At 40.7% G+C, this 26,647-nt stretch overlaps 1 protein-coding gene across 6 annotated transcripts in view; it reads left to right on the plus strand.

Annotated features, from left to right (window-relative positions):
* ATP9A (ATPase phospholipid transporting 9A) overlaps positions 1–26,647 on the plus strand; it is a 117,305-nt gene that overhangs the window by 28,327 nt on the left and 62,331 nt on the right. For 3 of the 6 annotated variants that reach the window (XM_078392175.1, XM_072996841.2, XM_020779526.3), the window contains exons 2-3: positions 23,236–23,380; positions 24,561–24,674. In XM_078392175.1, coding sequence (XP_078248301.1) covers positions 24,636–24,674 — 39 coding nt within the window. In that variant the 5' untranslated portion in view covers positions 23,236–23,380; positions 24,561–24,635. Of the gene's footprint in view, positions 1–17,722; positions 19,160–19,835; positions 22,276–22,486; positions 22,510–23,235; positions 23,381–24,560; positions 24,675–26,647 lie in introns of those variants that run through there. The other 3 variants (XM_072996840.2, XM_020779521.3, XM_078392174.1) reach the window with 3 other exon arrangements.

Here is a 26,647-nt window from a genome sequence, read left to right on the forward strand (position 1 = left end):
CTTGCTGATGTTTTATAGGCTTCTCTACGCATCAGCATAAGTACCAGTTGGGCTCTTCCATGAAATCCTATGGGACTTATATCTGCTTAATTCTGGCAGGATCAAACCCTACTTCTTGACCTATCTCATGGGACTATAGTAAATATAGAATAAGATATCCCCATTTATGACAACCAGAGGTCCATGAAAAAAGGACTGGTCTACATTAGGTTTGATCAAATAAAACAGCATTATTATTACTTCCAATTGGATGGAAACCTCCTTAAAAATTGTGAGATCCAGGAGCATATAATGTTTTCAAATACATTGTGAGTAGCTGCTCCAAAATACATTGTGAGTGTGGTTTAATTAGTCATTCCTCTCTAACCAGGTATTTTCCAGTGTTGACTTACAAATTCATAATGTCCATGTTGCCTGAGGATAATGGGTGTTGTAATTCAAGACAACCGGAGTGAACTTTGTTAGAGAAGGCCAGCTTAAGCAACCTCTGAGTTTACTTGGAGCTGAATACCCTGTGAAACACAACAAAAACCAAAACAAATAAGATAATTAGGTGACTCTTGCTACACAATCATGAGGCTGCTTTATACTAGGAAATTGCTTTGCACTTTGAAATGTAATTGAAATTAAAAGTACAGGAAGCTGGAATCACTGAAAACCAATGAAAGCAATATCGTTCAACCACCTTCTTCTGGAGTGATAATGCTTTTAATAATTGAAAAAGAGATCTGTTGATCCTGAAGTTGGGTCTTACGTGCCATGATCTCACTTAGTGGAATGGAAACTCAGAAAAGCTGAAGGCAATTTTTAAATACTGAAGTGTTTTTACTCTAGGAAAAAATTAGTGCTACACAGATGGTGCTCTTTGAACACAAGCTAATAGGGTGGAAAGCAAAATGAATTTCTGCTTTCTATTCAACGTTTAGTGGTGGTGAAGCCGCCGACTCTGCTGTCACAAAAGCAGAAATGCCCTCGGCTAGTATTAGCAGTACAGCTCTGAGGCTCTAGAGCAGTAGCTCTCAATCTTTCGTACTCTACATATTTTCAGTTTTTGCTCTGAGAATCTCTGATCTTTGGCAATGCTAGCTGAGGTTTCTGGAGGTTGATGTTCAAAACATATGGAAGTCATTGTACCCAGTCATCAGGAATGATTGGGGTTGTAATTGATCATCCCAGGGTTCAGGACATATCGTAATGAGCTCAAGCTACAGGAACCCAGATTTAGGCTGAATATCAATCGAGATAAACTTCTTAACTAGAGGTGGGCATGAACCTCCATTTGGAGGCTTGTGCCAGTTTGTAAGCATGGCACCACAGCTGGCACATGTTCCCTTCCTCCAACAGCTGGATTCCCCCACTCAATAGCCGGTGCATGCTCCTCTCCTCCTCCATTTCAATGGTTCAGCCAGTCCCCAGCAGGAGCATGGACTTCTCCACCCCTCCTCCTTGGCTGATCACCCACTCAGACAAAGAGGTGGGACAGGCGAACCCATATGCCTGCCAGGGACTGTGTGAACAACTGAAGAGGAGGAGTGCCAGCTGGTGAGTGGGGCATTGGCCATGGGCACAGTTGAGGTGAAGGGGCTTGCATGTGTCAGAGAGGTTGAGAGCTATGCTAAAGAGTCTGTGTCCACCAACCATCAATTATCATGAGAGGAAATAAACAGGAATCCGTACTGAATTGGTCGTGGCCCGGGTCAATAAGGACCTGATATGTTGTAATGACCACAACAACAACGATGCTGATGATGCTGATGATAATATGATACTACTGCTGCTGCTGCTACTACTACTACTAATACTACTACTACTACTACTACTAATAATAATAATAATACTAATGCTGGTCCTCCTCCTCCTCCTCCTCCTCCTCCTCCTACTACTACTACTACTACTACTACTAGTAGTAGTAGTAGTAGTAGTAGTAGTAGTAATAATAATAATAATAATAATTATTATTATTATTATTATTATTATTATTATTATTTAAAAATGCAAAAAATATAACTTATCAGCCTCCAAAAACCCATGGGAACACCAGGTAGAGAAGGTGTCAGAAAATGAGGAAGTCAAGATCTTGTGGGATTTCTGGATCCAAACAGATAGACACCTTGAACATAACACACCAGACATAGTAGTAATAGAATGAATAAATGTCTATGCTGTACAAGAATTTAAACAGGTGAAGCATTTCTTTTTTGCCAGGAAAAGCTTAGCCTGCTGGGTATTTGCATATCATGCTGCTGTTAAAGGCATCTGAGCAAAACCCCCAGAAACTCTGTCACAATTATGAGTTACACCCAGAAGATATACTGTTCTTCAAATAGATCTAGCCCACAGCAGTGGAAAAATAATACTGTTTTCCAACAATTGCTTTAAAAAGAATCCTTTCTATGTTAACTATGCAGTGTAAGCAAAAATATGCCCTCAGGGTAGAATGATTCAGTCATGCTTAAACATATTTATAGGAGTGTTGTTGCCTTCCCATGAAGCATTTATTAAAACGTGATTTAATAACCATTAAATATGTCTAAAGCTATGAATATTTTGGGCTGTAGACTTTGCTGTTGTTCAATTCTTTGGGAATCGTTGGAGAAACCCTCTTTCTGTTTCTGAAGGCAATGGCTGTTCCCTGTTTGGATGAATAAATTCTAGCTTCATAAATCAGGATAAACCCAAACAAGCTTGGAAAGTGAAGCTAACCAAGGTTTAATAGGTTTATTTTCTATTATTCCTAAGTAGGAATAGGATAAACAGCTTTTAAAAAGATGCAGAAACCAGCATTCAGATGCTAAGCTATGGCTGACAGCAACTTTTCAGCTTGTTTCTCTGCTTTGTGAATTACCTGGGCAGGGCTGGCTGGAGGACGATGGTGCAATCTCAAGGATTGACTACTGCAATATGTGGGGCTTCCCTCGAAACTGACCTGGAAGCTTCAGCAGAATAAGACAGCCAGACTGGTGTTGAATGTGAATACGTTTGGGCACATTTTCCTAGTTCTGCCCAGCCTGCACTAGCTGCCTGTATTGTACTGGGCCAGATTCAAGGTGCTGGTTCTTACCTATAAGGCCTTTAACTGTTTTGGACCTTGGTACTTGTCAGAACGTCTTTCCCTAAGAACATCCACCCACACCATCCAATCCTCCAAGGCTATGTTCCTTCAGGTCACCACACAGAGGGAGGCCAGGAAGTCATCAACTTGAAACAGCCTTTTCAGTGGTGGCCCCATCCCTTTAGAATGGGCTCTCAGTGGAGCTGACTCATCCTCTTCCCTCATAGTTTTTAAGAGGATGCTCAAAGCAAGGCTGTTTATTGAAGCCTTTGAGAGCATCCTCCCTTAAGGCTACAACGACTGTCCATCATAAGGGCACTTAAGTGCCATCACTTGCAGATCTTCATCTACACTGAACTAAGGCAAGAGAATGCAGACAAGAAGACCGCACACGGGTGCTTCCCACCATGTAGCAGAGAAAGGGCTGGCTGACTGTTCTTCTTTACTGCACTATTTTTCTGTTTACAAGGAGTTGCTATGAACAAATAAACAGAGAAGGAGCATCCAATATTGAAGCTTCCCATTTTCAAAGCTGGAACCATTATAGAGACCGCTCAATCACCTCATTTTATGACATGTTCAGAGAAGGCCTCACATGCAGCACAGAAAGAAAAGGAGGGCTCTGGCCAAGATTGTGTCTCTTGCTGTTTTCATCAGAGATTGGAAGCAATTATTTTGATGGACTACCAGTCCCAGAATCCACAGCCAGCATGTGGCTGTAGGATTCTAGGGGGTTATAATATAACCTCCTCATATATTTTCCATTTGTGGTTCACTCTGAGGAGGAGGGGGGAAGACACCCTTTGTCTGTTTCTTGGCTTGAATTGGCCAAAACAGGTATTTCTGGTTTTTCTGTATGTTCTCCTCAAAATGTGGCTGCTGTTAAGAGACAGTGATAACCCATCAGATGATAAACCCATTCCTACAACCTGTTTACTTCACGTGCTTACAAGAAACAAACTTGTTGCTTGCTTTTGTTGTATGCTATCCTATCTATTTAAACAGTATGAAAACATGAATCTGTTTGCAAATTATCTTCTTGAAACTATTAATATCTACCTAATGCAACTACCGTCTAAAAATTCTCTTGGATCTTTAACAGTTCTCACAACAAAGCCTCAATTTACTAGAAGATGAGTAGATATATTGACTCCACAAAAAATGAAGTGGATGGCTTTAACAATTTAAATCCATGCTACAATTCTGAAATGTGCTGTTTGATTTTTAATTTCATTTCCTGCTCAAAGACACCAGAACCAGGCATCACTGTGCTAAGATTTTGTGTAGGAATGGAAGGGAAATAATTTCATTGGGCTAAATTGAAATCCTGTGCAAACGAGCCATAGCACGGTGGGTTTTAGAGCTGAATAAATATTTTTAGAATTGTACTTTCAATTCTGTCTCCTTGCATACAAGCTCTATCAAATTGAGTTGGATGTACTTCCAAGCAGATTTGCTTGAGACTATAGAGCAGAGCTTGGAGACATTACAGTGGTGCCAATTTGAGTTACAACCAGTTCCGGTCGCAACATTTTACTTTGACTTGCAACTGGCGCTTTGAGATACAACTGGAAAAATGCCTCTTTTCCTGATTGTTCCCTCCCTCCTTTTCTGCCCTTTTTTCAACCTTAGCAGTCAACTTAGGTTTTTTAAAAAAAGTCTCCTCATAGGGGACGGATTAAACGCTTGTGGATTAATTCCTTTTCAATGTATTCCTATGGAAAATGGTGTTTTAAGTTACAACCAACTTGAGTTACAACCATCATCTGGAATGAATTAAGTTCGCAACTCAAGGCACCACTGTAGTGCTTTTAGACTACAACATGCAAAATCTTTTGGCCTGCAATGTTGCTGGAGAGACAGTAGCAACTGTTCAAAAACTAACATTTCGAGCATCTGCTATAGAGCTAAGATCAATTAACACACTATATAGTGCAGGTATACTTAAAGAGCAAACAGATAGGCCTGTATAAACAATAATGTAGTGTGAATGCAGTAAATGCTTGTGTCACAGGTAAGGTTCCCCTTGACATTTAGTCCAGTCATGTCCGACTCTAGGGCACGGTGCTTATCCCCGTCTTCAAGCCATAGAGCCAGTGTTTGTCTGTAGACAGTTTCTGTGGTCATGTGGCCAGCACAACTAGACACGGAATGCCGTTACCTTCCCACTGTAGTGGTACCTATTTATCTACTCGCATTTATATGCTTTCGAACTGCTAGGTTGGCAGGAGCTGGGACAAGCGACGGGAGCTCACCCCATCACGTGGATTCAATCTTACGACTGCTGGTCTTCTGACCTTGCAGCACAGAGGCTTCTGCGGTTTAACCCGCAGTGCCACCATGTCCCTGTGTCACAGAGAAATACATTATCAAAAAGTCAGGATTGGGGGCAGCTACTATTGGTTGGTCAGCTGTACAGTATATTTATTCTCTGGACCATGAACAGATGAATACTGTATCCAAAACATTCACAGCAAATATTTCCTTAATCCTTCCAGAAAGATATACACTACAGGAAAAACAAAAAGGGTCACTGAGCGTAAACTTTCATCTGGTGTGTAACTTTGCCATATCAGCAAAGCACATGCACACAGTACAGAATTTTAAAATAGCATACATTTTTTAAATGACGTGGCCAATGACCAATAAGAGTGGTGATAACACTATTTTCCAAGCCATGCTATGCTAATTGAAACCTTTTAGCAGGGAAGGAACCCATAGTTCCTATTGTCCAAACTGATTAGAATCACATTTGCTGATATTCTATCTAGGTCAGCAGCTTCAACCTGGAGTCCAACTTTGAAGTTCTCTGCTGAGTGCGTGATGACTTCTGAAGACAGCATCAGAATGTTCTAGGAGACCAAAATGTTCCCAATTGGTTTCAAAATGTTCCCATTGTTTTGTTCGCCTACTACCAGTGCCCTTCTCCTTTCTAGAAAATGGCACAAACAAATAAGTCTTTCTCCAAGGAAATAAAAGAGCAGACCTTTGACAGTCATTAGGGAGTTCTTCTGGTGGCTGGATGTAAACATACAGGAATTTCATAAGGGTAATTATGCATGTCTAGAAGCCATTTCAGAGCTCGTAAAAGTCACTTTACTGGACTGCTATTCCCAGAATTCCTCAGATCGCATGAAAAAACCTTCTTCACACCTTTGAACATTTTGGTGTGATAGTCCAACTCTTAGGAAGTGTTAATTTTGTGCAGTAATGAACAATATTAAACTAGGTACATTAATTAGATTAAATTATTAATTGAATTAAATTGCACCATAGACCTATAACATGGCAGACCTTATGAGATATATCCAACCTTAGCTGTTAAATTCACTGGGATCTCATTCAACATACAAATATTGCTCAGATTTGAGAAAGCTGGCTGTTTCCATCCCATGTTTTTTCTGAATGCCTTATTCACCAGGATGAGAAATTTCAGTCCTTTAGAGTTACATTTTGTTGCAAAATCCACGCACAGCAAGACTACAATGTAGGCATTTTGCGGCATCGCTGTCCATATAGTTGTAAACAATGCCTCTGAGTTTCAACTACCTACAATTTATGTGTTTTGTTTATTTTAGAACAACAATAAAAAACAGATGGGACCAAAATGGCTCCAATGAATGTACTGATTTTTGTCACTGTTGTGCCTCCCCCCCCCCCCGACAATGAAATGTATAAGGGCAAAAATGCCCCATGCTATTTTACCAGCTTCTGATGCAGAGAAGCGAGAGTGGTGTCTTCAGGTTGTCAGTAGGTTACCCCCCTTTGGGGCAGATACCGGAAGCCTCTTTATGGCCAGGAAATACAAGAAATGTTTATTATATACATTAAACTCTATCACTAACCCTAACTGTAATCCTAAACATATTGTTAGCCTCACTGCTATCTTGAAAAAGTTGACCAATCCCAATCACACAGACTGAATTGGCTCAAAAAATAGATTTAGCTTCTTCGTAAAAAAACTTTAAAAAATAAAAAAAAATACTCGGAAGCTTAAACCTGTTAAGTTTTTTGAGCCAATTCAGTCTGTCTGATTGGGACTGGTCAACTTTCTCTATGATGCTCCAAGAAAGCAGAAAGGTTTTCAACACTATCTTGGATTATCATTGGGGACAGAAAATACACCACAGCTCATTCAGTGCAAGTTTTCATTTCAAATGCTAGCATATGCTGGTTAAACAGTGGGACCTAACCCATTCCCATTCAAACAAAAACATCTAATCCTAAAAAGGACATGATGTTTATTTGTAAACCCCCTGTATGAGAAGGACTAAGGACTCAGTGGCCTTATAGGACTCTTCCAACCTCATGATTCTGATTCTTTTTGAGGAAGGAAGAGCAGCATTAATCTCTTGCAGCACAACCAATTAACTGCCTTGTGGCAGTTTTAAAGATGAACAAGTTTAATGCACTTTCATTGTTTTTATATATACTTGTGTGTTTCATTTTTCTGGCAAGAAAGGCAGTGGAGGCAGAGAAAAGGTACTACTAAATTAAGAAGTCCTGCAGTTCATTTGCTCTCTCAGGTTCCTTGTGCAGTAAAAAGTAAACAACAATTTGCAAAAAAAAAAAAAAGCATTTCCAATATTCGTGTAAATCCCGGCTGAACAATCTATGGCCCTCCAGTGGTATTTGGTCTGCAAATCCCACTGGCCCAACCCAGACAAGCCAGTTGTGCAGTCACTGGAGTACAATCTGCGATCTGGAAGGCCACAAATTCATCACCACTACAGAATTTACATAAGTAATAGGGACTTTAAGTCCTGTTGCAGATGGCTAGCAACTGACTACTAAGGCAGTTGTTACTTAATGCATACTGTAATGTTAAGTGGTATTGTTGCATGCATCTCTTTTAAAGAAATCAGTTATGTAAGAAATACCAGATACGGTGTAACTGTATGCTGCATTTTCTTTCAGTTGTGGTTATGACATTTGTGGTTACCTGGGGTTTCTGGATCTTGTAGAAAGTAGAGACCGTTTGGAAGAAATTCTTTCCATTTTCCAAGTTTGTGGCTTAATGGAGCAACTTCAGTGTCTAGTTCCTGAAGTCGTTTTAGTTCCTTTCACCAAAGCCAACAAGATCTCATACTCCAATGCCTAATAATTAGAATTCTTACCTGGATATAGTTTTCCTGTTGATCTTTAGCTTAATCAAGTGGGCTTGTTTCGACACAGGAAGCACTGAGGGCCCTTTCGGCCTGAAATATGTAAGAAACTTCCTTTCATGTACCTTCACGTGAAAGCTAACCAAAGTGCCCTTTTAACCACTGCAAAGATTAGAGAAAAATATCCAAAATTGTAAATGACTTTACTTTTAACAAAGGGCCAAACATTTTTCAAAGTCTTAGTTAGAGGCTAATAATAATCAAATAGGTTACTCCTGCTGTTGTTCTGCCTCAGCTATAGAGCAGTATACACAAACATGCCCCCCTTTTTAACTACCAAACTCATTGCAACCTCATAATGTGACCCAATTGTCTTTCTTTTTTAAAGGAAAATGCTATCAAGTTGTCTCTTGCCCTTGCAATCCCATTGCTTTGTTTTTGTTTTATTGCAGCCTTCAAGCTACCTTATTGATATGCCTCTATAGTTTCTTCTCTTCCATTGGCCTTATATGTGGTATCTTTGGAAGGCAACCAGACAAACAGTTCTGCATCTGATAAAATGTATGCGTTGGGGGGGGAGAGACATGCATGTAGGTCACACTAACAATTTATAAGATGTTGTTGGACTTCAACTCCCAGAGGCTCCAGCCAGCATATCTGGTGTTGAGGGATTCTGGAGTTCACAGTACAGCAGCCTCTGAGCACCACCTCTCTAAAGAAGCTGTTTTGACATCTTGATCTACTGCTCATAAATTAATGGTCAGTTTAATGTCACTGAAGTGATACAGATTACACGTGGGGCAATCACTTACGGAACTCTCTGCCTCAGGAAATTATTTAGCACATACACCCCAACTGATATTTTGATGCCTGTTGTGCAGCTCTATTGCATGTCTGGTTTTGAATGGCATAATTCCTGGCTCTTCCATTTTTATTACATTGTTATTTTTACATTTTAGGATCTTTATTCTGCTTGTGAGCTGAAGAGGCTTTGATAGTGGTTGCCATAAAAGACTTGACAAAAAAAGGGGGGGAGTCTCTCCTTATAGTCTAAAAGGCACGGTACCAAAGGGAAAAAAAATAAATGGGAATAGAGGGAACATGCAAAACAAATACTGATCCTTACAACAAATAGTTTGCGTGAAAATAGTTCAGTGAGACAAGAAACCCAAAAATAGCATGTCCGTCAGCAAAGCTGAGTGGATTTGGTTCCCTGTCTCCCACTATTATGATGAGGTATATGGCCTGTTGAGAGATGACTATTATGGGAAGGGGGAAGAGCCTAGTACAGTTGGTCTCTCAGCAAAGCTGTTGCCAGGTGGCCTGGCTTCCTTTTTAGGAAAGGGGGATGTTATTATTATTATTTTTTTTACTAAGCTCCCAGAATTCCACAACCAGCATATTCCCCAAAAGTGGTTCTTCCTTTTCTTTTCCATTCTGTTTAGCTCTTCAGTTTATTTCATCTGCTGCTTCTGGTTGAATGTTTTCAAAAATTGTATTGTAAATGTTGTTCTTGGGCCTGTTCCAAAATGGAAAGGCAGGACATGAAATCTCAAATGAACACATAAGTGTGCTTTTGGATCTACAGTTGAATATCCCTCCTTGTTTGAGATCTTGCTTTCAGTTGGAATAATTAAATCTTTCTATATTGACCTAGATTAAACAGTGTCTTAACCTATTCCTTTCAGTGTTGAGTTTCTTTCTCCATATGTCAACAGCAAACTGCATAAAATGCCATTATCCCTTTTCTTCCGTGTTTAAGATTGTTTAATGTTGTCTTTGAATCTACAGGCTGTCCATTTAAAAATGTCCATCACCATAACTAGGAAGCAGTCTTTGCTTCTAGCTTGCTTCCTTACTTGCTAACCAAATTAGGCTTCTAGTCCTGTGGTGTTAGTTAAACTTTCATTTTAAAACCCTGGAACTCTGTTGTGCTCAGAGAATTCTGAACCTTTACTTTTATAGTTCTATAGAGTTCTCATTTAACCAAACTGTTCTGTAGCTGTGTTAATAGAATAATTGTTACCGCAGTACAGAAACACATCAGGAATAGCATAGGATCACCTTGACCATTGCTTTACATCACTGTGTAGTCAAATAAACCATTGTATTTCTGAAGCAGGAAGTAGAACACACAACAATGGGCTCAAGTTACAGGTTTCACTTGAATATCAGGAAAAACTTCTTAACTGTTAAAGCAGTATGGCAGTGAAACCAATTACAATACCTTGAGAGGTGGTGAGTGCACCAACATTGGAGGCATTTGAGAGAAACTTAGACAGTCACCTGGCAGATATCCTTTCATTTGTATTCCTGCATCAAGCAGGGGGTTGGGCTTGAGGGCCTTATAGGCCCCTTCCAACTTCACTATTCTGTGATGCTATGATTGCTCCTAAATTTGTTCCTAAACAGCTAAATTTCAAACTGCCAATGTAAAGGAATTGTTTCCAGAACAAGAATCCTCATCCCCCTTCAGAGCAGAATTTGTAAAATATGTCAGATTCCAGCACCCCAAATCACCTTGTTGGCATGGCTAGTGGCCATGCTGGCTGGGGACCATAGGAACTGGAGTCCAAAATAGTAACTTCGCCAAACACCAGCCCTGAGGGGGATTTTTGAATGGGTGTCTGTGTCTGGAAACCAAATCCTATGAGGAACTTTAGAAAGAGCTTGGAATGTTTAGCCTGGAGAAAAATAAATAAAGGAGAGACATGGTGTTTAGGCAAATCGTGTGAAGTTGCATGCCTTGTTCTTACCTACTATATATACATGTGTATCACAACACACAAACACACACCGCCATCCCTGTAATCCTAGAGAATGGGATTTTGTGGATTTGGCAATCCTGCTGGGGGTTGGGCCAGCATAGGCATCTCCATGTCTCCTACACTCTTTGTTCCCTAGTGCATTTGGCTGCATTACTCTGGAATAAGGCCCAGATTATTGTTCTCTTCAAATACCTCAAAGGCAGTCGTAGACTTGCTGCTCCAGAGGAGCAGGTGACAACTAGTGAGTAGAAACTGCAGGGAAAGAGATTCTAGTTGAGCATTTGAAGAAATTACCTAAAGGTAAGAACGATTTCACAGCTGAACAGTCTGCCTTTGGAGACAGTGGGTTCTCCTTTGCTTGAGATCCTTGAGGACAAGATAGTAGGCCCTTTGTTGGCGATTTTATGGATCCATTCTGGCATGTTTGTTTAAAATATTTGTTGATCCGTTTTCTGCTCATCAGGTCTCTAAAATGATGAAGAGTAGACAAAAACGTTATTTAAAAAGTAGATTTAAAACATTTTTATTAAAAAATCTACCTTAAATAAAAAGGCATTTCAGAAGAACACAGCTTGGGGCTGGCCCACTGGCTGCTTCAAAAGGCATGGAAAAAGCCTTCCCTAGAACAGGGGAGGAACAGGGACTGGCTGGCCTCCAAAGTAATTTCCAGATCTGTAATTACTGCTCTTCTGATATTCATTGTTAAGTGGGTTATGTGTCATCAAGTCAGTTCCTACTTACGGTGACCATCATAGGGTTTCTAAAGTATGTAGGATATTCAAGGAACAGGGTTACCATTCCTAGTCTTTAGTGAGTTCCTATGGCTAAGTGCGCATTTTTTTATGGTGGCCGCTGCTCCATTGCCAAAGAGGAAGACAGACATCACCGAGAAGGATTTTCACATTAAATTGGCATATGGTTGTTTAAAATAACCTATGCAAATATTATAACGGTAAGGTATTATTGGAATAATTTAATTCAAAATACACTACTGCTTACCTTATTGCACAAGACTGTGACTGGGTAACCACCAGTATTCAGATAAAGATGGAATATAAGTTATATAGATAAATAAAGTGTAGTATTTAATAACTCTCTGAAATGTCCTGTGCCTTGTATTTTCTCCAGCTTACTGAAAACGAGTATATTTAGAAAGAAAACAGAGACCATTGTAGTTTTGCTGTGGTCTAGCTAGGCAACAATCAGGTATTTCAGAGAAATAATCTGAACAGTGTTTTCAGAATGTCCACTCCTGAGCCAGAATTTTATATGCCAAAAATTGGAAAAGTCCGACGATACCAAAACAAGAAGATCTCATAGAGAAGATACAGGAAACAGCGGAAATGGACATTTTATCAGAAGTGATGAAGGACTGTCCTTTACAAAAGGCAACTGAAAGATGGGACTTATTCTATAAATGGATTGAGTTAACAGACAGCGTATGAAGAGCATACATTGAAATGAGAACTTAAATCTGGAAGGCAGAAAATAGTAAAAAGAGTAATTTGGAATTTTGGTATGGCAATATGTATAGAATGGACGTTAGTATGTTATTGTTTCTCCTCTTCCCTCTTAACCTCAATTCCCTTTTCCCTTTTTGTCACCCCTTGTTAAAAATAAAAATAAAAAAAAAAGAATGTCCACTCCTGGGACTGGGCTTAAAATTAATACAGAATCTAAATGGTAGGTATATCCTTCCTATCATGCATCAGTAGTTAGATCAGTATGTGTAGTCTGCATCTTTTCTTAGAAAACAACTCCACCGCCCCGAAACCAATTTATTTAAAATACAAGAGAGGGTTTTTAAATATATTTCTCAATCAAAGCTTCTACTTTCCCTGCCTCACCAGGGAAACTTGTGGGGGGCGGGGGGTGGAAGTGGCCACATATACAGTATATCATCAAAAAAGGTGGAGATACAGTACCAAAAAGGGAAATGGCTCTTCAAATGGAGAACTGTCCTCCCCAAAGCAGGCCACTTTGGGATTAGAACCTACGTCTTTTGAATCCTAGTCCATCACTCTGTCCACTCCAAAACTCAGGCTGCCTTAATAGAGACATAACTTACAGGAGTCCTCAAAAAAAAAATAGATTAAAAAAATTATTTTTATCAAATATTTTCTATTCAGCATTCAGAGTATTGATTCAACGTGGAAATCATCTTGTGTTTGTTCTCAGCAGGATGCCTGAAGAATAAGTGGTATGAAAGTTAATCTTTCTGATGCCTGCGGAGTGTTCTGATTTTAAACTAAGCAACATTTCCTTATTCATTCCTTGTAACTAACTGGATTTTCCAGCTGCTGCGCTTGGGGATAGGGGAGGGGGGTTCTAAAAGAATTTCCTTAGTAGATAAGATTTCTTTTATGCTTATTGGTAGGCAGTGAGGTGGAAAGCAAGAAATATGATACCTTATTTAGAAAACACAACCCCCCCAATCTTTTGCCACTCCCAAAAGTGTTTCCTGTTTTACAAAGGGCAAATTAGGGATAATTGTATTCCTGAGCTATTTCAGAAATGAGCTTGCTTCTTACCAACCATTAAATTATTTGCTTACCTTATTATTGCACGAGGCAGGTATCATCATTATTCAAGGTAGAATGGCAGAACAAGCCACAGTACAAAGTTTCTCCCTCGAGCCTTTTTAAAAGTTTCTCCCTCTAGCCAATATGCCTGCAATGTTAACTTTTGTACATTGCAGTTTAACAATCTATTCCTCAACTTCACTTTCTTTTTAGCCATTTTAAATGTGTTTAGAAGTATTTTACTGTTCCAATATTGAAGATCCTTTAGAGAAATTAAGTAGATTAATGACAGAAAAGTTTCTAAACCCCTCTCAGTCTCCTGCAACCTCCACAAAAACTTTCTAGACCTTGGGTTCCCAGATGTTCTTTATTTAAAAAACACAACTTCTACTTTTCCTGTCTCGCCAGGCAAAGTAGTTCTTGGCCTAAAACTCCCAGAAGCCTTCACCACTAACTGTGCTGTCCAGGATTTCTGGGTCCAAGAATATATGGGGACCCAAAGTTGGGAACCACTGCTCTAGATGCTGGTATTGGTGAGGCTTCTAAATAGTGTGGATTGAGGTACTATAAAAAAACTCAACATAGCTACAGTGGGCAGAAGCAAATTTGTCAGTCTTCTCTTTGGTATTTGCAAAGCCATATCATTTGGTGGTTAATTTGCAGATGGACAAAGTGCAAGACTCAGGACAAGTGCTTAGATCCAGGCTTAGTCATATTTAGAGAGGACACACGGGAAAAGGGGGAGGCAAAATTTAATCACGACTGATTTATGATGGATTGATTTCAGTGACAAGGATCCAATGCTGGAATCTCAGTGCATCTCCCAGGATTGGGTAATCTGTTCTGCAGCCTCTCACCTGTGATTGCTAAAAGCATCCTCTGGAGAGCAGGGAAACTCTCTGAAACATAGTTTTGCAAAGACAAAGGAGTACAACTAGATGGGAAGGAGAAGAAAGAGTACAATCAAATGTCAGCAAGTGTCACTTTGCTGGGAGTGATCTCCTTTGAAGTGACCATTCCATCCATGCAGGAATTGTTCCAGCCCAACCCATACCTGTCATTGGACCAAAAAAGGTCTAGGTTGGGCACAGATCAAGACTGGGCTGGTTTGTGATCGCCAATGTGTCATGTGATCACTGGAAGATAGCTCACACTGAACCATACCATGAGCAGTCCAGAATATGAGCTATTTCACTATCTGATTCCACCTAAAGTTCATTTCCCCTGGGACTGGATACTGATGCGACACTGCTGGATCTCAGCTGGAGGATCTTCTCTAAAAATGATTCTGTCTTGATCTATCTACTCAAAGTTAACTTGAAGCTAAGCCATAGTGATTTTAATTTACCCTGAGGTATGATAGGACTGAAGGACTGAAGGGGAAGATATGAAGGCAGTGGTAGATTTTACTTTCTTGGGCTCCTTGATCACTGCAGCCATGAAATTAAAAGACGCCTGCTTCTTGGGAGGAAAGCAATGAGAAACCTAGACAGCATCTTAAAAAGCAGAGACATCATTTTGCCAACAAAGGTCCGCATAGTCGAAGCAATGGTTTTTCCAGTAGCGATGTATGGAAGTGAGAGCTGGACCATAAAGAAAGCTGACCACTGAAGAATTGATGCTTTTGAATTGTGGTGCTGGAGGAGACTCTTGACAGTCCCCTGGACTGCCAAGAGAACAAACCTATCCATTCTGAAGGAAATCAACCCTGAGTACTCACTGGAAGGACTGAAGTAGAAACTAAGGCTCCAATACTTTGGGCATCTCATGAGAAGAGAAGACTCCCTGGAAAAGACCCTGATGTTGGGAAAGTGTGAAGGCAAGAGGAGAAGGGGAGGACGGAGGACGAGATGGCTGGACAGTGTCATTGAAGCTACCAACATGAATTTGACCCAACTATGGGAGGCAGTGGAAGACAGGAGGGCCTGGCGTGCTCTGGTCCATGGGGTCACGAAGAGTCAGACACAACTTAACGACTAAACAACAACAATAACATGATAAGACTGAAGCCTCTGTCTGGGTTTAGCGATGTTAAAAAGACTTAACAATTCATCTTTAGCATTATCAAATGAATAAATGCCATTTTAGAAATCTAGTGGGATTCTACATATTTTAACTCATTCATATATTCTGTGAAGTTAAAATTTCACTTCCTTGGTGCTAAAAATTAGAACTTTATCCTATGTGTGTTTTGCTCAGAAATGAGTCCCAGGGTGTTCAATGGTACTTACTCAAAGGAAGGCACATATAAAATTGCACCTATGCAGCTAATCTCATATGTATGCTTATTCAGCGTTCTTTTAGACAGTGCTTTTATTGTGACTTTGGAATTTCCACTCACTAAATTTTGCATGGGATCTACATATCATTGCCATATCTAACATTTACAGGCTTCCCATGTTTCTTATCAAAGACAATCTGAACAGGAAAAAAGATGGAATAAATGTGCAGTGTAATAGGACCCCTTGGAAGCACCATCAGATATACATTCTTTGTGGGATTTATATTCCTGTGTAGGATTGTGGCTGTTGGCTCTGATTTTATTTGTTTTTACTTTCCATGTGATTGATGTGACAAGTGCAACAGGAGATGAAGACTTTACGATGAAGGGGAAGTACATTAATCTATCTCTTTCTGGGTCTTAAAATGGTGTCTGGTGCAAAATCCAACCATTACAGAAGAGTTTTGTCTCAATCATTAAACAATATGCACTTTTAAGGTGTTGCCGTGTACACTGTCCTGTTGACTGAAGGCAGAGTTCCAGTTGGGCTCCTTATCAGCAGTGGAGCAGAGTTACAAAGTACAACTACACAATGTTCTGTGTATTCCTTTGGAATTAAGATAATTCACTACAGATCTTTACTTAACAGCCGAGGCTGAAAAAGCAGTGAATGTAAACAGCATAGCTGCTTTATTGTTTTTTGTAAGTTTTCCCCAATAGCATTTCCACTGTGTTCTAAAGTAGCCTGTGTAAAGCCAAATGAGTGCTTTGAAAAATTGGTGGCTATGTTATTGGTCTAATTCAGTGATTCCCAATCTTATATGTCACAACCCCCTTTTATAATAGCCAAGTAACCTGCCCCCCCCCACGTTTGCATAAAAAGGCATTTTCCCTTGTCAAAAAGTAGATGCATCTTTCTCCATCAAAGGGATTGTTTCTCATACATACACATACATGTGAAATCTTGCTCTGAAAAGTGAAGGAAGAAATTATTTAACAAGAGCTACAACACCTATATAGTGGTCCCCAACCCCCCCAAACCCTTTGTGACCCCCTAAGAGAGGTCATGACCCCCAGGTTGGGAAACACTGGTCTAACAAAACAAAATTCATAATAATAAGATATAGTTCAGTCATATGCACAGCTTTTTAGTTCAACGGGACTTACTCTCATTAAGGGTTGTTGCTGTAGGAACATCTTGTGTTTACAGTGAACACTGCAAATTTTGAGATTAAAAATTAGGGTGTGTGTGTGTATAAGGATATGCTTCTGGAAACAGCATGACTCTGGTCAGAGTGATGAGCCAGTCCTTGGGGTAGCAGAAGGAAAGAAGGCCTTTCTGAAATAAAAGATTGCGACTGCATATTCATAAGAGGTTTCCTTGAGCTTTTCTGAAATCTATGCTTTCTTCTGTGTGATTCCACAAAGGCAGGCAGGAGTCAACCAGACAGATGTGACAAGCTCAGAATTTATCTTGCTTAATCCACATTTTTGGGACATGGTGGCGCTGTGGGCTAAACCAGTGGTTCTTAACCTTTTTGAAAGAAACGCCCCCTTGAGCCATTGAGGAAGTTAGCATCGCCCCCCTCCCCATGGTGATGTTATTTATTTATTTATTTATTTATTTATTTATTTATTTATTTATTTATTTATTTATTTAAGACACTTAAATCCAATGACCCCTGAAAACAAAATTCAATTCCAAGAAAATGAAATGCCCCCCAAAAGTAACATTTAATAATTTAGTTGCAAGCGAATTTTAAGACGCAAAAAGAAATACAGTATAAAAAGGGCATAAAAACAAACCGCAATGCAGGAACTAAAAATTTCAAGACAAAAACTCTGAAACTAAATTAAGATTGGAGGAAAATATATATTCATGCACACTGTAAAAAGGCTGCAGCCATCTTCACAGGTTTGGCTTGCTCCAGCGCCCCCCTACCGCCCCCTTCTGCTCCAGCGCCCCCACACCGCCCCTTTTCGTTCTACTGCCCCCCTGAAAAATGAAATCGCCCCCTGGGGGGCATTATCGCCCATGTTAAGAACCATTGGGCTAAACCGCAGAACCCTGTGCTGCAGGGTCAGAAGACCAAGCAGTCGTAAGATCGAATCCACACGACGGAGTGAGCGCCCGTCGCTTGTCCCAGCTCCCGCCAACTTAGCGGTTCGAAAGCATGCAAATGCAAGTAGATAAATAAGGACCACCTCGGTGGGAAGGTAGCAGCGTTCCGTGTCTAAGTCGCACTGGCCATGTGACCACGGAAGATTGTCTTCGGACAAATGCTTGGAAACGGGGATGAGCACTGCCCCCTAGAGTCAAACACGACTGGACAAAAATTGTCAAGGGGAACCTTTACCTTTACCTTTAATCCACATTTTTATTTTCCTTCAGGCGTTATCAAAGTTTCAGGTTGTGCAGTTCATGTGAACAAAATGTGGCAAAACTGAAGGTAGTGCTAACCTGGCTGTTCAGCATACATCTGTTGGTGAAGCGCTTACAACTCTGTGAAACTTTTGCAATTTGGGTCTGCAGGAATACCCTGTAAGGCAGTGGTCCCCAACGTTGGGCCTCCAGGTGTTCTTGGACTACAACTCCCAGAAGCCTTCACCGCCACCTCTGCTGGCCAGGATTTCTGGGAGTTGAAGTCCAAGAACATCTGGAGGCCCAACGCTGGGGACCACTGCTGTAAGGCACTGCAAATATATGCATATTCAGACAAAAGAACTGTTATCTGAAGTCTGTCACTTACAGCTAATATCCAGAAAGAATTTTACTAGCTAAGGACAGTAAATATAGCAGATAGGCAGGGTTGCCAGCTAATGGGGGCAAATCTGTCCTAAATGTTGTCCCTTTAATCAGCAGGTTGAGCTCCATATTTTCTCAGTGTAAAGGATTCATTTCATCTGCTAATACCTATAGTTAAAGGGCTGCTGAATACACTGTGAGACAAAGAGATGAAAAGTTGGTAAGACTTACACACAGAGTGTGGTTGAAAAACATATTTACGCAGAAAGGGAAAACACCAGTTTCGGTAGGGCTTGCTCCGAAACTAGCATGCTTAGGGCTCAGGACAAGGAAGGCCAAACTAGCATTGCAAATCTCTCTCCCCCAACACTCTGATATGCTGTGGTGAGCTAGCATTTTCTCAGCCCTTGCTCTGGCTGTGATTGGGCAGCCATTGGCTTCTCCTGGAATCTGATTGATTTCCAGGAAAGTAGGCTTTGATTGGAACCATAGTTTTAAGGGGAGAAGCAAGCAGCTGTTTAAGCTCTGCACATTAACTAGCAATGTGTAGCCTGCATAATTAAATTGTAAACCACCCAGAGGCTATGTTAAGCGCTATAGGGTGGTATATAAGCAGTACACTTGGCTTTCTTTGCAGCACCATGGATCTATGTGCCTGTCAACAGCTTCAGCCGTTCCATCTGGAACAGCATGGCAGGCAAGACTTGGAACAAATGGGAAGAACCAGGATAAGGACCCCAGTGAGGTGACTTTCTCAGAGTATACATGCAGGCCTTCTCTCTCTCTCTCTCTCTCTGGGATTTGTATGTATTTCACTTTGGGGGTATTTTTCAGAACTATAAGTGCTATCAGACTCTTGGTGTTAAATGCCAGGCTGTGCATTGTATTTATAGTTAGAGCTGAATGTATTCTGTGATCTTATAGTGTGAATTCAACACTTGAAAGAAGAACTTCAATTTGCTTTTCTTGTTTTAAAGCTGTTTTCCAGTCCTTATTTATTTATAATATTTTCATCCCACCTTTCTCCTTGAAAGATCCTTGGAACAGTAGGATGGGTTCTTCAAAGAGGGTGACAAAGTCTCAGGAGGGGACAGCATCCTGACTCAGGTGTAGCGGTCCTCTCCTTACGGACAAAAAACCCAGAATGAAGTATTCTTGAGAGAAGACTCTCGATCACCCCCCCCCCCCACTTTCTTTGTGTACAGGTCACTGTTCTGCCCTGGAAGAACATCTTCATCATATTTCATTGTTTATATTTAGAAGATATGTGTGAGTCCAAGATGTGGTCTTCTGCTCTTTTATTAATACTAAATATTATGCCTCTACCTACATCTCTTTACATACAGAATCAGCCTGCATGCACACTATAATACAGGAAGATTCCTACACATTCTGTAGTTAAAACACGTTGTTGGTCATGGGTTGGGAAAGAATTGTTGATCTGTGGTGACAGTGGTGCACAGACCTCCTGTGATCAATGGTTTTAGTGGGCTCGGGGGCAGGGATGTTGATGGGTTTTTGGTCCCAAGTCCCAAGCCTGAATTTTGGTTGTTGTTGTTCTTGTTGTTGTTTAGTGGTTAAATCGTGTCCAACTCTTTGTGACCCCATGGACCAGAGCACGCCAGGCCCTCCTGTCTTCCACTGCCTCCCAGAGTTGGGTCAAATTCATGTTGGTAGCTTCGATGACACTGTCTAACCATCTTGTCCTCTGTCGTCCCCCTCTTCTCTTGCCTTCACACTTTCCCAACATCTGGGTCTTTTCCAGGGAGTCTTCTCATGAGATGGCCAAAGTATTGGAGCCTCAGCTTTAGGATCTGTCCTTCCAGTGAGCACTCAGGGTTGATTTCCTTTAGAATGGATAGGTTTGTTTGCTGTAGTCCACAGAGTCAAAGGCTTTTGCATAGTCAATGAAGCAGAAGTAGATGTTTTTCTGGAACTCTCTGGCTTTCTCTATAATCCAGCGCCTGTTAGCAATTTGGTCTCTGCCCATTCAAAATCCGGCTTGTATTGTGGGTTTCTTGTATTGTCGGATTCTTGCCCAGAATAGTAGATATGATAATCATCTGAATTGAATTCGCCCATTCTCGTCCATTTTAGTTCACTGAAGCCCATAGCTTCTCTGAATTACTCAAGACCCTTTGCCATGACAAGGCAGCAATCCATGAAGGGGTTTGGTACCAAGTCCCAGGTCTGAGACTTTGGCCCCAAATCTTGACTTCCTGTTGAAAACAATGTTTTCCCCCCAGAGAAAAGGGAGGGTGAGTAAGTCAAGTCTGAGTCACTGAAAAAAACCTACAAGTCAAGTTAGTGGTGTGACTTAGGTCTGACTTGACAGCAAGTCCTGCAACTCAAATTTATTTATTTATTTATTTTATTTTATTTTATTTTATTTTATTTATATCCCGCCTATCTGGTTGGGCGAGGACCACTCTAGGCGGCTAATCCCCATGCATGGCCAGGTGTGACTTTTACCATTACTACAGAGTGAAAGAAGAGACATGATCAACATCATTGTTTTAAGTAAGATCTAATGGTTGACTTGCTACAGACTAGGAGCTGTGAAAGACCAGGATGCTATGGTCATTCAATGTTCATTATAGCTTTTAGAAATAGAAGTAGAAAAGGAAAATATACAATTCATGTTATTTGCCAAATGCACCAGAACAGCTTGGAGAACACATTAAAGTTAAAACTGGATAAAACACCAGTCAAATTAGAATGTCTTTTAGCAATTTTGGAACTGTTCACTGGATAAAGACTTGATGTGACTAGCTTGCTCGCTACAAATGTTATACACCCATCTTTAGTTTGGTGTGTGTATGTGTGTGTGTGTTCAGTTTACTGTGCCTACTAACAGCAGCTCAGTTCCTAATCAAAGTGGATCATAACCATTATCAGACCATAGTAGTCAGACTGTTTATGAACAGTCCAATAGTATTTTTCCAGCCCCAATTCAAATCTTTAGAACAGGTTTCAGCTGGAAAAAAAGTCCTGTTCAGTAACGTATTCAGAATCTTGGGCCCCACTAGATATATATTAGGAATGAGAGGGAAGTAGCTGACTTAATTATTTAGATGCATATTGTAAACATAACATTAATATGGGACAACACACTAAAAGGAGTCAGGGCCTGTTCCTTTAAAATGGGTTTGAAATCCCCCACCCCTCCCCTTGAGCATTACATTCCCTCAGGATTTGCATGTAAGTGATAGGTGGGATTAGAACTAGTAAGTGGGTTGCAGTAAGCTCTTGTCTTCTCTGTCAATAATGTATCTCCCTTACACACAAACACACACCATTCTGTCTCTTGATGTTTCTTTCCCCTCCTCCACCAGCAGGCTGCTGAAGTCTGATAAATTAGACTGAGGGTTGTAGATTTTGTACTCTTGCTTCAAAAGATACCGGGAAAGAGATTGGGGCAGATGCAGGATGTCACAGAAAAAAAAACACACCTCCATTTGCCAAAATTCTTTCTCCTGTGGGCAACTCAGAAAAGGAACTTACTGTGTTTCTCATTACTTTGGGGGCAGCTCTCTTTGTTGCTCTGTTGTTTTGAAAGTTATTGTTGTCTTGCACGGCCATCGCTGGCAGGGAAATACCCTCTAGTGGCCAGTTCTGATATTTCACTTTGGGAATATAAAACTGAAGACAAAGAATTACTTGCCAGACTAGATTTTTTTAAGAGGATGACATGAAACCTGGAAAAGGCCTCCCAAAATTCCTTTAAGGGTCTTGAAAAGTAACTTTTGAAGGTAACCAGATGTTACTCATTATATCTGCATAACTCAGGTGTTAGTGGTTACACTAAAACTCACTCTTCCACTATTACATGACTTGTTACTGCTGCATAACTATTTACAGGTAACTACATTGCTTATCAGTTATTGATCCTATCTCTGCTCCTGTGTTACTGTTAATGACATAGGAATGCTGTGGTTTGAGTGAAATTTGATACCCTAGTGTTCTTAAAAGGAGGAGGCCATGTGATGGAGATGTTGTGTTTTACATATGCTATCCCTCCCCCCTTGAAATTCTTGCTTTTTAACACACACAAAAGATGGTATTGGGAAGAAAAAGATCTTGAGAAATGAACCAGTAATGTTGTGTCTTCTTGCTTTATAGTAAAATATATGCTATGTTCAGTGGAATTGGGTGGGGGATTTTTCTCTCTCTTTCACCGTTTGGGGCTGCATAGCATTCGATTCTGAGTCAGCAAAAGAGAGCCCTCCTTCACACATTTATCGCAGCATTTATTGTCAACCAAGTGTGGTGATTGCAATAGGCTTAATAGCCTCTAGGGAATTTAACAACTCTATGATTTAGGTGTTTCCCAGGACTATCAGCCAAAGTCTAGAGAAGCTGTGGAATTTTGAATACGTGTACGGGTAGTTCCTGTTTGCGTGATATTTATGATTTGCCTTTCAGTTTTTAAGTAAACTCTTGTTTTAGGAGAAGAAGTGGAAAGGTCTTGTGCCTTCTTGCCAGAGCTTGTCAGAGTTGCTTATTTGAACTACAAATCCCACAATCCACCAACCCTTACAGTCAATGGCTGCACTGGCTGGAAGATTCTGGGACTTGGGATGAAGGAGCTCGTCACAAGTCCTAGAATCTTCCAGCCAGCATGGATGGGGCGGGGGGAGAATGAAGAACTCTTCCAAAATTGGTTTCAGGCCCTTCTATGGGCTTCCTGGAAGCATTCAGTTAATCGCTGCTGAAAGCAAAATTCTGGGCGAGATGGTGTGGTCCAGCGGGGCAATTATTATTTCCGTACATTAGTTGTCCTTGAGATAATACGGGAGTAAAACTGCTGTCTTTCTGCAGGTGTTGCGACTGCTTAAGATGTTGTGGAAGGAGAGATCCAAGGCCTCGAACTGTTTGGCTTGGCCATCCAGAAAAAAGAGAACAGAGGTACCCTCGGAATGTGATCAACAACCAGAAATACAACTTCTTCACTTTTTTACCAGGGGTATGTATGCTCTGGAGAACAGGGTTTGACCATGGAAACTCTCTGGGGGTTGTAGGACTGACAAAATCACTCCTTAAATATCAGACATACTTTGAAAGACCTATTAGGGTAGCTCTGAGTCGGCTCTGACCTGATGGCGCATAACTATGGGCCTATCCAGATGGAGGAATTTGGAGCAGTGAGGTTTGAACTTAAAAGGTTCTCCTCTTCAGTGTACTCTGTTTTATCCTTCACTTGAGTGATCCTTCCATTCACACTGGAGAGATTTATTCTCCCATGAGAAGGGTCCATAAAGCTCTACAGATGACACTGGTTTACTCCTGAGCAGATTTACTTGCATGCAAATTTAATTCACTTGCATGTAAGTTTACCCAGTTTACTCATAAGTAAGGAGGCAGAAACAGCAGCAGCTTGAGGGGAAAATGTTGGATTGAAGGTTGGGACGGTGAAAGGGAAGTAAGCCCCTCTTTTCTCCATCATTCTCCTCAGGCAGGGCCCTGCTGGGGCTGCACTGCCTTGTGGAGGCAGAGCCCATAGAGTCCACTAGCCTCTTTCCCCATAGCTGTCATTCAGTGGGCCAAAATGAATTTCCTTTTTAAAATATAAAATAAAATAACTGGCATATCAAAAGAACAATGCATCCACCTAGTAAAACAGTAGGTGGTGAGGTGCACCCTTGTTCTAGAGGAGTAGTGTGCTTCCTGGAGGCTTCTGGAAGTTCAATGATGTGTGATCCCTCTTCAGAGCTGTGGAGCAGCAGCATTTGGCCCCATAGCTGGAAGTGGGGCGGGGGGGGCAGCAACAGCTTGTGTATCACACAGTTTCCATCTCTAATTTATAAGACACTGGGATCAAGCTTCTCCACAGGCAGTCTAACTAACTTTCCCCCCTCGCTAAACACTACAAAAATGCCTTTGTGTTAAGAAGCCCTTTTTTTTAATTTTACTTTTTTAAAATAATCAACATTTGCTCTTTCTGCAGGAAAAAGTAATTTACCATTTAGGCTTAAGTGTGATGCCACTTAAGTAAGGGATTTCTTCCCATTTAGAAATAAAAACTACAGTATTATTTTATGAGAAGTTATTTTATCTTTTTTAGAAGCCTTCAAAAGCTTTCTGCCGTCAGCCATGTTAACTTAGATGAAAACCTCACCAGTATTTCATTGTCTCTCTTTTTACAGGTACTGTTTAACCAGTTCAAGTATTTCTTCAACCTCTATTTCTTATTTCTGGCCTGTTCCCAATTTGTTCCTGAAATGAGGCTTGGTGCACTTTACACATATTGGGTTCCACTGGTAGGTTTATTTATTCAAGAAAAGTTCCACTGTTTAAATAGAGGATGTATTTTGTTAATGTAATCTCCAAGATCCACGTAATGCTCTCAAAATGGTTTTTGTTAGCTTATTTTTATGAGGGCAGCTCATTATGTGTTTGGGAATTTAAGATGGTTGCTCTGACTTGGAAAACTGATTTAATAAAAGTTTGGCATTTGCACACGAAACCTTGACCAGCACAGAAGGATGAGAATGCATGGAGGATATTTGATCCGAAGTGTAATTTATTCCATAATTTAGCCATTCTAAGAATACAGCTAAGGAAGATCCCCTTGGGCCGAAACTCCAGGAGAAATGGACATTATAGGAACATTTAAGCAATTATTCCTGTTAGATCAATGAACTGTACATTATGCCAGTGTTAGTCAGTGGCTAAATTTCTTCCATGCTAGAGATTTTGGTTGTTTTCTCCCATGTTGTCTGCTATGACCCAGTGCCTAGCCAACATGACCCTGATTGGGGATGATGGTAGCTACAGTCCAACACATTTGGAGTGAACCAATTTAGAGAAAGCTATTTCAAAGACTCAAATCTGATGCAATTGGATCTCTTGATGTTTATGGAAGACATCTTAGCTGTATAGATTTGGAGATTGTTTTTTTAATCAGCAATTTCAGAGACCTTTTTCTGTATCCCTCCCCCCCCAACTTGGTATATTTTGTCAGCAACTGAGATCTGTGGCTGTGAGGACTGTGTTGTCGTCATTTTTTAACTTCTCATATATATGTAGAAATTACTAAATTGTTCTGGATCAGACAAAACTGGTGTTTTTTTCGATCATTAGTTTGCCTGTTGATTCCTGCTTGAGTATGCATTCCTATTCTGGTTCACAACTAATCTTTGAAACCATGAGTGCCAGAAACATATAGTTAATTTACTGGGGAAACCATTAGGATTCTTTATCTTGCAGCAAATGCAGGAAATAATTTTTTCTGTGACTAATTCTGGATGCATTGAGTAAAGTTAATTCTCCTCTGATGCATTTAACTGTCTCTTGTTAAGATGAAAAAGAAGGCAGGGTTCTTGTGTTCTTAATGGTTGTTTGGAAGGAGATCTTTCAACAGGCATATCTTGCATTAAAAGTTGTACCTGCTGATATTTCCTCTTCTAAACAACCATTAAGGATACAGAAATTCTGTACACTAATTCATCTGGCTAACTTATATCTCACTTTCTGAAGTGTTGTGTAATATGTGAGACACTTATCAATTCACCATTAATGTGTTTTCAGGGTCAGTGCCAGCATTATGAAAAATCCATTGCCAGTGCTGTCGTAGTCCAGTCCAGCAGTAGTTTGGGCACAGTCTTTGAACCTGGCAGAAGAGATACTTAGTCCAAGGCCCATTCATAACCTGCATGGCCTGACTAGTCTAAACCTGAGGTCCGTTTGCTCATGATAATATTGACATTGTTCTGATGTCAACACTGGAATAGCATGATTTCTTCCAGGTTTTCCATAACCCTGCAAGTAGCATGCCAAGCAAGAGCTTCTGGAAAGAGCATGCAAGGCTTCAGAGCGGGGGCCTTTCCCCTTGAGGCTTGCAACTTCACATAACCAGAACAATAACAACGTTTTGAGAAGAGTGCAGACTCGGAGGCCCAGAAGTATAAAAGACCCCAGTTGCCGTCTAGATCTTGTATGAGCAGATGTTCATTTAGACCAATCTTTAATTTTTACTGCTGCTTCAGAGCACAATGATAGAAATTAGAAATAAGCATGAACCACAGTTCTGCATAGTTTGGTTGCACAGCTGTTTTGTGAGTGCCTCTGCTTCCCTTCCTGTGCCGCCTCTTGCAGGAGCCCACTCCGAGGCAGTGGCATGGCTTCCTAGCCCTGTCTCCTCCGGGCGCTGCCTCTTGAGTAGGCACCCGCTAGAGGAGGTGGGGCAAGGAAGCTGGGATGTTTTTGGAACAGCTGTGCAACCAAACTGTGG

Source organism: Pogona vitticeps, chromosome 4 (genome assembly GCF_051106095.1).
Source record: "Pogona vitticeps strain Pit_001003342236 chromosome 4, PviZW2.1, whole genome shotgun sequence".
Lineage (NCBI taxonomy): Eukaryota > Metazoa > Chordata > Lepidosauria > Squamata > Agamidae > Pogona > Pogona vitticeps.